We start from the raw sequence: 13,687 nt of genomic DNA, 5'->3' as shown, positions 1-13,687 counted from the left end.
TAGATACATTTTGGTTTGATGAGCTTTGTGACTCTACAACAGTGAATTTGAAAAAAAAACAAAAAAAACAGCAACAAAAAGTACTCTAATGATATTTTAGTGTTTGTTCAAAATCTGTGAACAGAACATCGATGATCTCATGACAGAAAATATTAGAAACAATATCATACATTAATTCAAAGTACTTTCTTATTACTCATTATTTTTATGCCCTAAAGACTAGGTGATAAAAGTTGTTCATGGAACAAATGGACAAACCTGCTTTTACTGGTTGCACTGGTTGGAATAATAAAATATCTGTTCATGACCTTAATGAGTTTTACTTAAAAAATGATCCTGCACAAGGGAAAATAATGTGGTCACACCTTTGTTGTTTTTTCCCTTGTTCAGAAACACAGGGGAAACTAAGTCTGAAAAATGTAAATTCCCTGCAGATTAAATCAGACTCAGTACATTAGTTCATGAAGTGAAACAAACAGATAATAATACAAAGTGGTTCCATTTCAGCTGCCAAGTTTAACTCAGGTTTGATTAATTAATGTATTCTGATTGAGGCTATTACTCATGATTGTACTTTTGGTGACTCATCTGTTAGAGTCTATAACTAACTACCTTCCACTGGCATGAATACTGAATTTGTACAAATGTCTTGTTTAATGATGATGATTTAATGATCTGAATCATATGCAGGGTCCATGAATTGCAGCTCCTGCAGTTCATTTCAAGAATCAGCTTTTAGTGAGAAGGTGTAAAATAACCATGAAGCAACCTGAAGTAACTAAAGGTCATATGTCCCAGATTCATTCAGGATTTTCTCTCAGCTCATCAACATATCCAGCTGTCATGGGTTGAGGTTAAAGCTCAGGAGGAGGTAGTTCGGCTGTAACCAGGCACATTTGGGATTTTATTTGCAGCTGCTTTTTATCACCTATCCTCTCACTGATCTCTCCTCTCGTTGTGTCTGCACACTCTCCTCCATGGCTTAATATCTGTCTGTTATCGACTCTGACCAATTTATCGCCCACATTTCTTCAGTGCGCATCATCTTCTGCACAAATCCCTCCGTCTCAATCGAGCCATTTGGAATGATCCCCCTGTGAAAAAGAATACTCAGAGGAGGGAAACAGAGGGAGAACTGAGATGGGCCTTAGCACTCACAGACGGGGGGTGGCCTCTCTGATACTTGAACATACCCCCCCTCCCCTACAGTGATAAAAATAACCAGCTCTTCATCTGACTGACCAGACAGAGTGGGGCTTTGAGGGAGTATTATCCCTCCGGAGTTTGTTGAACAACCAAGGCGACAGATAACACACACACACACACACACACACACACACACACACACACACACACACACACACACACACACACACACACACACACAAACAAAGATAAGGGAAGTACAAACAACAGATACCGAAAGAAAACAGACATCACATGAAGGCAAGAAAGCTGTTGCAGATACAATTTGGATTTCTGTGGAAGTTGTGTTTTTTGTGTTTAAAGTCTCGGCACGTTTTAGCGCTTCATTTCAGCCACAATTTCTGATCATATCATTTGCCCAGTGATATAAATATGTTTTCTAAACAAAGTAAATAAAAAGAGATATATCTGACACTTTATCATACTTTAATACTAGTCAGAGAAAAGTTAAAACTGGTTTGATTTGTGACTCCTGTGACAAAGAAATGTTTTGATTTTGAGAAGGTAATCATTAATATATTTCATGCTCTGTTGACTATAGTAATTTTTTACCCAGTCAGGATTAAACATTTATCTGATACGAAATTCCTGACATTCGATCGGTCTGTATGCTTGCACGTGTTCGTTACAAATGAACATTTCATCATTAGTATTTTCAATTAAAGAATATAATGTCAATAATAACAAAGAAAAATTCATCAAAATAAACCCACTGACTACTTACTACTACTTACCCCTTTTTCCTTTCTTGCTCTCCCTTATGACAAAAATTACTTGAAGCAGATTATTTATCTATTTATTCATTGTTTTGTTTTGTTCCTTTGTTACCTACGTAGGTTGTTGAACATACTGATAAAGTTGTGATTTATGTATCAGTCTGATTCAGTATTGGATGCAGTGATTTGGTTGTTGTGTTGACTGTGTTTATTGTGTGATCTGTGTCTGTGGCTAATAATAATGATAATAAAAAAATCAGCAAAGTAGTTTAAATGTCGATTCATGAAGTCCTCATTCAGTCGGGCTGGTCTCACATTGTTTATTTTCTAATTTAGTATCTCATGATGCGAAGTTAGTGTGACTAAGAGAACATGTGATCATTATCTTAATGTCAGGTCATGTATATACAGGTATGTTCCTGACTGAATCAGTCACTCACCTCTACGTGCCACTGGTGAGTGTTGATTACTCTTCAACGTTCAAACGTGTCTTAACTCGTTTGTTTAATCATTTTACTATGATGCAATGTGAATGACAACAGGATTGCAAGACTTATTACACCATCATTTTCCTGAGGTTAGCCACACTGCTGCCTGCACACAATGTTTGTCTATTATCTGACGACCTCTACTGGCCAATGCAAGCATTGCACTGTTACAAAACAAAGAAGCGTCTCAGGCACATTTAAAAATACAATCCTTTATTCAACATATACAGTATTACATGTGAATTCCTTTACCATAGTGACAGTGATGGTACATGTAAAGCTACTGGAATGTAAAAAAATAATTTGAAAAACTGTGTTGTACAAAAGAATATAAAAGGTGTCATTGTTATTATTGAATAAAAGTATCCCTTTAGAAATATATTTACAATAAACCCATAGGAGATACAAGACAACAGCTTCAATGCTGCTAATATGTACAACTAAATAGCTTGATGTGTCTATGTGCAGATAAATGCTTATTTTATATTAAGATAAATATACTCACAGAACATGGTCAGGTCAAGTGCATTTGTATCAGCATTGTTAGCTGATGCCTTCATCCTCTGTGGTTTATTTGACCATGATGGAAAAATAAAGTTTCCAGAGTTCCTCCTCTTTATAAGAGAATGAATAATTGTGCCACAGAAGATTTTCCCTTACGTCATAACAATGGGGAATTTTGACAATATCGAGCAAAAGCCTGTGAGTCTAAAAAAAGCCTATGATTTGTTGGGTACAATTATTATACTGTGGAAGTGTATGATCCTGGCATTTATAAGCTGAACATAAGAAAAAGAAAAAAAACAATGAAAATGTATTTGGTCTTTCTCCTAAAAGGGGCCTCTTTGTTTAAAGCACCAGATATCTGGCAGTAGAAAATTAGGCTACGCAAAAAGAACATAGCCTCGGGTGTAAGACAGTCTAGACGCTACTGCTCAAAGTCATATGGCTTTAATGTAATTCACTGACTGTGTGAGTCATTAGCTCAAAATATGCTAATGATATGCACCCCTTGCTGCTCCGAATGTGATGCAAAATCCCTTCTGGCATTTCTAATCCTTTGTCCCTCCTTCGTTCCGGTGCTCTCGTCTAGATGTCCTGCTTGAGTTTTTCGATGCTGAAGTCACTGTCATGGTCCAGTTTGGAGAGCGTCTTCCTCACCCGCAGCGCTGTGAGGCGAGCTGGAGGGCTCTGGTACCAACACTCCTTCATAATCTTCACAATGGCAGAGAGAATCTGGACACACAAAGATAAATGTAAAATAAGACATGGCTATGTGTAACGTGTCCATACTGCTGTTTAGGGACTATAAGGGAGTGCTATTTTATATTTTATTGAAGGATGGATCTGTGTTTACACATGTGAGTCTATGAGTACATCTTCTAATGTGTGCAATAATGTTTTTGCTTGGTGCATGTTTGTCAGGCATAACTGTGTAAATTTGAGAATGTATCGGTGCTAAAGGTCAAACCAGGTGATACCCTGAAGTCATATTTTCAAAGCCCTGACAAATATAGTTGCACATGTCCGTGTACAAGTTTGTGTGTGTTGTCGGATGGCCTACTGGGTGGGAATGGAGCCTGTTGTGCAGACTGGGTCTCTGCTGGTCCGCACACACCACCTTCTTCATCTCCTCAAAGCTGGGATCTGAGGGCACCAGGTCATAGAAGGGAGGACGGTACTCTTCGACGATCCCTAAAGTAAGCCGAAAGAAAAAGGAAGACTTAGTATGATGTTCTCCAGTAACTATCGAAAACAGCCTTGGTGGTGGGATTCAATGGGGTGGTTGGGTTCAGAAATGTGCAGACTGCAATGTTAAATGGCATTGAGTTTAAGTCCTAATGCATTTTTAGAACAAACAATTCTACTCATTCTGAAATATCCACTTGGAAATGGAGATTGGCTGCAGTGAGAGTTTTGTGAAGTTGATGTGACCAAACAAAAGAGCAGACAAAGATATCAATTCCCTGGCGACTACACTGGGATGAAAACCTACAAGGCCTGCTGAGCGCATGTGTGTGTGTGTGCTTGTCTTTGTAAAAACACACACCCACACACACGTACGCAGAAAGTTATGAATGTCTGCCTATCTTGAGAAAGTGCATTTGTGCATGAGTCGCGTGCGTCTGTGTGTGCTTGAATTTACAAATTGTGTGCATGGGCATCTGGACTATGTAGAAGTGAGTGCTGACACGAGATAAGAGTGTTTATAATTACTGCAGAGCTAATCATGAGAGGATAGTAGAGACAGACACAGACTAGGAAAACACTGGAGTGCTGAGAGACATGGGACTAGCTGCCTCTTATGTATACACTATCTATGAGCCAGACAGACATGACAGAGAAAACACATTTTCAGGATGATGTGTGGAAGAGTAACACATCAACCTATAAAAGCTCCATTGACATATACATTATTATTATTATATACTACTTTCTTCCTGTAGTTTGATTCAGTAAAAACACCCAATGTTTCTACTAATGGCACAGCTTTCTGATAAGCTGTGGTTTTATTACCATTGACAATGGTCCGGCGGGAAATTTCCCAGAAGACCAGGCCCAGGGCCCAGATGTCAGTTTGCTTGTAGGATTCAAAGACATCCATTCGAATAGTCTCGTCCAGCACCTCAGGGGCCATGTAGCGCTTGGTCCCAACACGAGGGTTGTTTCCCACATCGAGGTAGTCATGGGACTGAGAGTGTATCACAGCCAAACCTGAGGAGAGAGCAGACACACAGCAGATTCAAGCTTTTAATATAGAGTGCATCACCAACTTTTAACTTAACCAAACCACAAGAGAAAAACTATTGAGATCAGCATGAAATGGCTGTTATGTCTCAACACTTGGAAATAGATGCAGCTAGAAATCTAGTGACCTAGCTTCAACATGGCTCTCACCAAGATCAGCAATGCAGCACTGTCCATTCCGCTTCACCAGGATGTTTCTGCTCTTCAGGTCTCGGTGGGCGATAGCTGGCTTTTCCTGGGAGCTGACGATCTCCGTGTGGAGGTGCACCAGGCCACAGGCCACAGACAGGCACATCCTCAGGCAGCTCTCTGGCTCCAAGCTGCTGTACTGCAGGAAGTCGTAGAGTGAACCCAGCTCATGAAAGTGAGTGACGAGCCACAGCTGGGTGCTGGAATTTTTGGATGTCATGTCAGAGGCTATGAAACCTACAAGCCAGAAGAGAAGATATCTATTTCAATGTCTGCCTTTTGGTTGAAGGTTTTTTGAAATGACGTCTCAGCACAGGGAAGGCATCACAACAATCTGCTGCTGTACCCAGGATGTTGTCGTGTCGCAGCTGCACAGTGTTGTAAATCTCCGTCTCTCTGAACCAGGACTGCTCGTCTCTGGAGGAGAAGATCTTTACAGCCACGCTCTCCCCCATCCAGGTTCCCCTCCACACCTCCCCATACCTTCCTTTACCTGGAGGGAGAGTGACATGATCACACAACTGTAAAGTCATACAAACAGGGCAAAGCAGATGTGAGAATAAAGACTGACCGACACACTCTGCAAGTGAGATTTGTCTGGCCATGGTTCTTTGGACCAGATAAGGCAGCCCTGTCCCACTCCCTGATGTACAAAACTCATCAAATATATCCTGTAGAAAGAAAAAAAAGATGATCCACATCTCAACTCAAAAATCTTCCAATAGTATTCTGTTTACTATCTTAACATGAAACATCTCTTACGCCGTATGTGGGGTCGTCTCCATTAGGGACCTTGAGCATGGTGACGTCTTGGTCTTCAGCATCGTTCAGTCTGCAGCGAGCATGTTGGAAGCGCAGGAACAGCACCAGGCCTAACACGCTGGCAACCACGATTAACAGCAGCACGGAGACAGTTATCCACAGCTCTGGACGAGCAAATTCTGGGGGCGTTTCTGTTGTTGTTTCTCCATCTGGATACACACAACATGCAAGAATTAGGTGAGGACATATCAGTACATTAAGGAGAAGTTTTAGCTGCAAATTATTTTTGGTTAAATGAAAACCTGCTGTGCATCATCATTCCTATAGAAAGAAGGCAGCACAGTTTTAATTTGCTGTAAGTGACCACAAGGGGGAACCAGTTACTATTTCAGAGGAAAGCTTTGAATCCCATCACATCAAAGTAATGCAGGATGTGAACTGTGGAATGAGCCTGAAAGGACTTAACAATTATGAGGCTCAGTGTCAAACTAGTTCTTCAGACTTCGTGGATGTGATGTTCAATTATTATAAAAAACAATGCTATGGGTACTAACTAATGTTTGGAGGTGGTGTGGCAAAGGCGTTGCAGCGGTTCTCTTTGCAGCAGAAGACATAGAATCGCTTGAAGGAGCTGAGGCACTGCTCCTTGTAGTCCTTTGCGGGGAAACAGCCTCTCTCCTCGTAGCCGTGCACCCAGGTGTAGAAACATATGTCTCCTCTGCAAGTTCCATTCATGCATGTGTTTTTTTCGTTGTCGCATGTACACAGCAGCTTCCCGTCATCTTCGGTACCTGGAGCACAATAAAAATACACAACAGACAGCGATGATGGAGAGGCAAGCAGACATGAATCAATCAATCATTAACAGTCTTCTGAATATGATTGCTCTGGGAAATGTAAATGTAAAATAAAAGTAAGACTGAACACACAAATAGTGAAACACTAAACATACAGATATTTTTAGAGGCTTAGTGATGAAGTGATAAACTACACATTTCAATGGTCTGTATGTATTTAGCGCTTTTCTAGTCTTCATGACCACTCAAAGCGTTTTACAGTACAGTTTTTGCCATTCGCAAACACATTCATACAGTGCATTCATGTGCAGCACATTCTTTTCTATGAGAAGGGGGAATTTGAGGTTCAGTATCTAGCCCAGGGAGACTTCATCATGCGTAAAGGGGAAGACTGGGATAAAACCGCCAATCTTTTGGTTAGAGGACGAGCGCGCTACCCCCTGGGCCACAGTCGCCTTTTAAGGAGGGCTTGACGTAATAATTGAAAGAACTACATTTCCAGGCAGCCACATGACAACACTTTGATGACCGTGGCAGAGTGGTTAACCAGGAGAGGTATTTTAGGTTTGAAATTATAAAGTAACAGAAAAACCGAACAACAGAAAATGGGAAGTCTGAATTACTACTTTGAATGTTGAAGCATTACGGTACTAAAGATTTTCTTTGATTTTGATCTGTTGCAGAATGTGTATTATAGGAAGCTTTAATACAGTGGCAAGTTAAACATGTCTACAGAGAAACATGTTGAATGAACATTTTATTCAACATATGTGAGAAAAAAAGCGGTCCACTGTGAATGCTTGAACAGAAGACTGGTTTTAAGAAGTTAAAGCTGCATTATTCCGCTTCTGACCACTAGGAGGCAGAAACACAAATGTAAGTCAGATATTTCTGGGCCTTTCAGCCGTGGCTTGGTCCACAAGATCTGAGTTAATGTTATGTTTCACTCTCTTCACCAGCCTCTTTTTTACTTTGACTCTGCTGTTTCATGCCAGGCGCTCTATCATTTTATCCTGGAGGGTTTGTGAGAACCATGAGACATGCGGTCTATGCCCAGGCTGAAAAACCCAGACAAAGAATTCAAATCTGCATTGTCAGTGGATTCTGCAGTATTACTAACTCACCGTCAACATCCAAGTATCCTTCAATTGAGCTAGAATATGTGACCTGACGGCTGAGTGGTTAGGATGCATAACTCATGGGGCGTCAATGCCCTGAGCAGTGACTCTCTGGTTGACTGGACCATTTGGTGCATGTCATTTTCCTACAATTTCTGTTCGTTGTCACTGTCCCTGATGAATAAAGTTGTAAAATGCCCCCACTTTTAACAAGGAAACTTTAAACGAATAGAATAAAATAAATACTTTTCACTCTTCAAATAAAACCATTCACTCACCTGCATGCGTGGTAGAGATCCACAGAAACGCTCCAACTAACACCAGTGTGAGTAGAGCAGAGCTTCCCATCTCTGTGAAACAGGAAGAAAACAATATAATATTAAACTGATAATACGTTAAAAGATGTCTCTTGATTGAGACCTGCTGTAATGAAAAAAATAAGCTAATTTCCCAGACATTTCTGCTGCTACATGACTGAATGGTACAGACTGTAGATTAATCGTGGTGTCCATCAGGAGCTGAGCAGTGGTTAAAGCTTGTTCTTTGGCAGAGGAAGCAATGAGGTCAAAAACAACAGTCCGAGGGCCCTGCCTGTCTGCCTGCGTTGTAATTGCATTTAGTGGGAAAAGGGGGCTAAGGGGAAGGAGGCTGTAACAGCACTCCAGAGTGTTTGTGTATGTGCGCTGAGACTGTGTGTGGCGCTGTGCTACCCAGGCTCCAGGCCTGTCGACTCCTCGACTACCCTGCTTGCAGAGTAAATATTGATGGCTGTGCTTCCTGCCATTGAGTGGCCCCACCCGGCTGGCTGGCGAGACTCAGGTCTGCTCATTGTTTAAGGCTGCAGAGCTGAGGGTCACGCAAGCAGGAGGGTCGTCACACGCTCTCTGTAACTTGACACCCAGGTGAGCTTAGACACATTACATTTCAATAGAAATGGAAGTTAAATTACATATATGACAATATTTTCACACCACAAAACATTGAAAAATATCTACTGTAAAAATAGAGTGTTGGTTATTATATTGCAATGTGCTCTGTTAATATCTTCTCTATGCAGCATAGAACCTCTAGCTTTTTCTTAACATGCCATTGTCATCAAAGAAATTACATAATCTACAAATATATTGATTTATTCACCATACTTTCAATTTTATGTCAAAAAAAGTGAACAAGCACAGACTAATTTAAACTCCCCATCAACCCTGGGGTCTTTAAAAGATCCTCTTCATTAATTTACAGTCTATCAATTCCTGTTATTATTGTACTACATTTGACTTCACTGTTTAAGAGTCACAACGCAGCACCCACAGGCTAACTGCAGCTCCAGGGCCGAGGTCTTTATCAAAAAGCGATAGCAGCAGTAATTCTATCAGCCAACACGCAAGAGTTCAGGAAATGCTACTGTTGTAGAGAGGTGGTTCAAAGGGCCATTCAGCTATGGCACCATTTGTTTTTGACCAGGGCCTGCTGGCAACTTCGTTAGGCATCAGAGTGCCAGGTAAAAAGCATGTGATGAGGTCTGACCTGATATTATATTAATTTGTACTAAATCTCAAATGTATTTAAATTGCTGAACTAAGATAGATGCCATTGTGGATTCAGATAAATGAGACAGTTGCCACAGAGACCCCAAAAAAAAAAAAAATTATAAAAACTTTCTAGTTTTGTCACAAAACTCAAGTACTATACTATATGTGTACTATATGTACTATAATGTTTGGGATGGGTTAGTTCAACTAGAGCCTTAAAGCTTTACACAAGTAATGCACCATGAGCCTGGTTACCAGATCAAGTTCAAAGCAATGAAGTTGTTCATCATCCTCTCATCAGTAAATGTCCTGTAACTAACTCTGGTAGAACAGATCAATGGAAAGAATCACTCTGTCTTTTTAAAGTACAGTTACCTGTCATCTGTGCTCTGTTACACTTGTTTCTCCCTGAGGTTTCTGCATTGTTTAAGGACAGAGGACAACACATTTGAACAGATTGAGAAGGCCTATAAGGAAAATTATGAAACAAAGTTTGCTGTGTTTTGATTAATTTATGAATCTGATCAAAAATAACCACTTGGATATAATAGTCAAGTATTGAATTGTGAACTGAAATGAATCTCTGTTAAGCCAGTGATTTACACCACTGGTATACTTGAAGGAAACTAAGTCACAGCCCATTAAAAACAATGTAGAAGACTGAATCTAATTCAATGTGGGAAATAAAATGTTAAGTTCATACTTGGCTCTTCTCACTTATTTATATTAATACTTAGTTAAACATTAATACATTCACAAGAATATACAGCATCATGTAGTCTATACAGAATCCTCTTTGGATTAATCTGAGTAAGGCTGTGTATATAAAAACAAAAATATACTCCCTAAAATGGTCCTATTTTCTAGTCATAACTAACAGCAGTTAGTAAAGCAGATCTCTCACAGACTGATCTCTCACAGACAATAAATGAACTGCACACATCTGGCAGCAGAACTTGCACCTGTCAGCAAAAACTGCGGATATCCTCCTTTAGTTTTGATGCATCTCGACAGATATATCTAAGCACGAATGACAGGAAACCATCACATGATCTTCACCTTTCATTCAGTCGTGCTAAATGTTACTGGAGAGTAACCAGGACAGTGCAGCTGTCAAATGTGTATATTTGTATATTTGCTCATTTAATGTAATTTGTGTCTTTTTCCATTCAAATTTAACCTTTTTTTTTTTTAATGCGTTGAATGTAAGAATACATAAAAAGTGCTGTCTTCACAAGAAAAAAAACATGTCCTGAGAGAGATATCTGAGAAATCTGATAAGTGTGCCAAACAGAAATCTTACGACTTCCCCTATCTTGTGTTAAAGCTGTGGGACTGCAGCTCAACCAATGAGAAGTCTCACTGAAACCACAAGCCGTATTTCACTAAACAGCAAAGAGCACTTCCTGTATCACACAGTCTACATTTCACTGCGGTTAATCTGAGGGTGCAGTGGAAGAAATTCATAAACACAACTCCACCCTCAGAAAGAACTTATTCTCCATGGACGAGAACAACTATGTCTTATTTCTCTGGAAAGAGCAGTAATCACATCCTCCATCATGGCAGCCTGAGTTTAGACTCCAGCACTCTCTCTCAGCTCTCTCCTGTTTGTCTCTTTTCTGTCCAAACCCTAAACCTGCCCGACCCAAGGGGAAAGAATCCATTGTCATCTCTTCCTCTCATCTACAGAGCGTTGACTCAGGGAGGCAAATCTCTCATTCCATCTGGATGACTGATTACACTGGTGGATGGTGGGGGAAGGAACTGCATAGGTCTTCCAGTGAGCCCTGTAACTGTGTCTCTTCTCTGGAAAGTGACTTTAAGTGGTTACTGTGGAAGCTTCTATCATGTGGTTTACATGGTTACACTTTTCTGATAGCATTTGAGATGCTTGTGTGAAATGGGAAGAAGATTAAATCTGTCTATCGGTGAATGTGACCGTTTTTGAGTTCCAGCGTCAGACTGATTATATCTTCATTCTGCAGACACAACTAGGCTTGGCATGCTTTATGACTCATTTGCTGTCTGCCCTGCTCGCATTAACATATACTGCAACAAATACATGTCTGGAGAAAATACCTAAGTGCACACAAAAAGATGAAATCAAAAGAGTCACATGCACAGAGGTGTGAGTTTGAGTATGAGACTTGCACTCTCATATGATGTCATGGACCAACAACAGCAGCCAATTGGAAAGAGCTTATGTGACTCTGCCATCGTGATCTATCTTCAAAAAAACTTGTGTGAACTTTTCACCCCAACGTAATTTTCAAAGAAAGGTTTCAGCACATGCACAGGCCACGTGTTGCGTCTGAAGTATTCAGATCCTTGATAGTAGAGATCAGACATTAAAAATCTCAATGGAATGACTATTTCAAAATTTGTTTGATATTGTTGATGCATTCACTTGAAAGCAAAAGTTTAAAAAATGTTGAAGCTGGTCAACAAGGAGTTAACTATTATCGGCAGTGATAAGCCAGTATCCACCAATTTGCAAACTTTATCTGTGTATCAGTTCATCTATTTAAAGTACTTTAAAATACGACTGGGCGATAAAACAATGCCAATAATTAGCGCCATGCAATTTTCATCAGCAACAATCCAACAAAAGCTCAACAGATGTATCAATACATCACTTACACATAGTTGGATTTAATGTTCAGTGTCAGATTTGTAAAATGTTTTGTTCTTTATCAAGAGTTTAAGAGCACAACCTTCAGGATCTGAAATCAGTCTGTAAACTTAAAGGGAAAAGTAACGTAACATTCACGGAGATAAATATCGATATCGTGATATTATCGATATTTGTTTTACCTTGATAACATTCTTTGGCAATATTGCCCGGCCCTTATTCAAAATGTGAGTGTAAAGTGGCAGAAAATAGAAATACTTTAACCTAATGCTGTCTCAAGTCTGTGAATGAGAAAAACCTTGAGTAAAAACCAAGGAGATGGATACAGGAACATGAACACATGATAAAATATAGATATGTAATGTGAGAGTATAGTTTAGTGTGTGGCTCAGGTATAGGCCACTCTTCGACACCTGTTGGTTCACATCTGCAAACACGTGGAGTTTGGTGTGAGGCTGTCAAAGGTGATGAGGTCCACTGTCACACTATCTCTATGTAAATCCACCACAGTACATCACACAACACTCAGATAGAGTTCAGTAATAAAGAGAAGAACTATTAAACCCCACACATTACCTGTTTTCTGCTCGCCTTTAACTCAACACATGCAAACTCCGCAGATGTTCCATATCACAGTGTCCCTCCTCTCTGATCGAGGTGTTCTCTCCTCTAATGAAACCAGTTTAAAACACAACTGGATCCAGTTCCTAAGAGTTCCCGACACTTCGCTGATCAGCTGCAGATGTTTTCTCCGCACAGAGCTCACATCCTTTCCTCTGCCTCGGTGACGAGCCACCCGCCGAAATAAAAAAAAAACGTCGTCCGCTGCTTTTCCTCTCGTTTCTCCACAAACCCACAGCTTCCTGGTTCAACACAATACAAACAGTGACATGAAAGTATGGAGGAAGTGAAGAGGAACCGGGCAGCTGGCTCCGGGGGCAGGGAGGACGAGCTGTCCGCCTCCTATCTCATCTCATCTCCGTCAAATCTGCGCTGATAAACCCGCGACACGGACCATCGTCGTCGGTTCAGGGGTTCAGCGTCGGCTCCTCTCCTCCTCCGAGTCCCGAGGAGTAAGAAACTTCTTTTGTTGTCCTCCGTGTTCCTGATCTAAAGTCAAGATTGCAGATTTTTTTTAAATAGTGTACAGCTGTGTCCCACCCCTTATTGTCCCGCACAGACTCTGACTGGAATGTGTTCTCATAGCGGTTTTCCTGTTGCCTGCTAAAACCTCTCATTTTCCCTTTTCCCCTGTGGACTGGTGTCTGCACTGCACTGAAAGGAATGTGCTTCAAAGACCCCCCTCCCCTTACTTACAACAACACGTCTTTGGCTGAACAGCTCAACATTATTATCAGTTATTAAACTATGATCCTATTTTTTAGAAGTTCAGAGGCCGGGGGGGCTTTTGTTATGCATCTAACAACAGAGATGTTTCAAAAGCTAAATCGACTGCAACCGATTTTTTTTACTGAACACACTATTAGACACTTTCAAAT

At 40.5% G+C, this 13,687-nt stretch overlaps 1 protein-coding gene across 1 annotated transcript; it reads right to left on the bottom strand.

Moving 5' to 3' along the window:
• Positions 1-2,606: 2,606 nt before the first annotated feature.
• On the bottom strand, positions 2,607-13,457 carry acvrl1 (activin A receptor like type 1). The gene is made up of 10 exons (XM_020089546.2): positions 12,765-13,457; positions 8,303-8,374; positions 6,664-6,900; positions 6,110-6,318; positions 5,919-6,018; positions 5,694-5,840; positions 5,309-5,584; positions 4,928-5,125; positions 3,975-4,105; positions 2,607-3,646 (listed from the first exon to the last, which is right to left on the bottom strand). Exons 2-10 carry the CDS (start codon positions 8,370-8,372, stop codon positions 3,500-3,502), a joined length of 1,515 nt encoding a protein of 504 aa, XP_019945105.2. The 5' UTR covers positions 8,373-8,374; positions 12,765-13,457; the 3' UTR covers positions 2,607-3,499.
• Between the last annotated feature and the right edge of the window lie 230 nt (positions 13,458-13,687).

The sequence above is a fragment of the Paralichthys olivaceus genome, chromosome 6 (assembly GCF_024713975.1).
Source record: "Paralichthys olivaceus isolate ysfri-2021 chromosome 6, ASM2471397v2, whole genome shotgun sequence".
NCBI lineage: Eukaryota > Metazoa > Chordata > Actinopteri > Pleuronectiformes > Paralichthyidae > Paralichthys > Paralichthys olivaceus.
The sequence above is the reverse complement of the archived record's forward strand: the minus strand, read 5'-3'. Positions and strand labels throughout refer to the sequence as shown.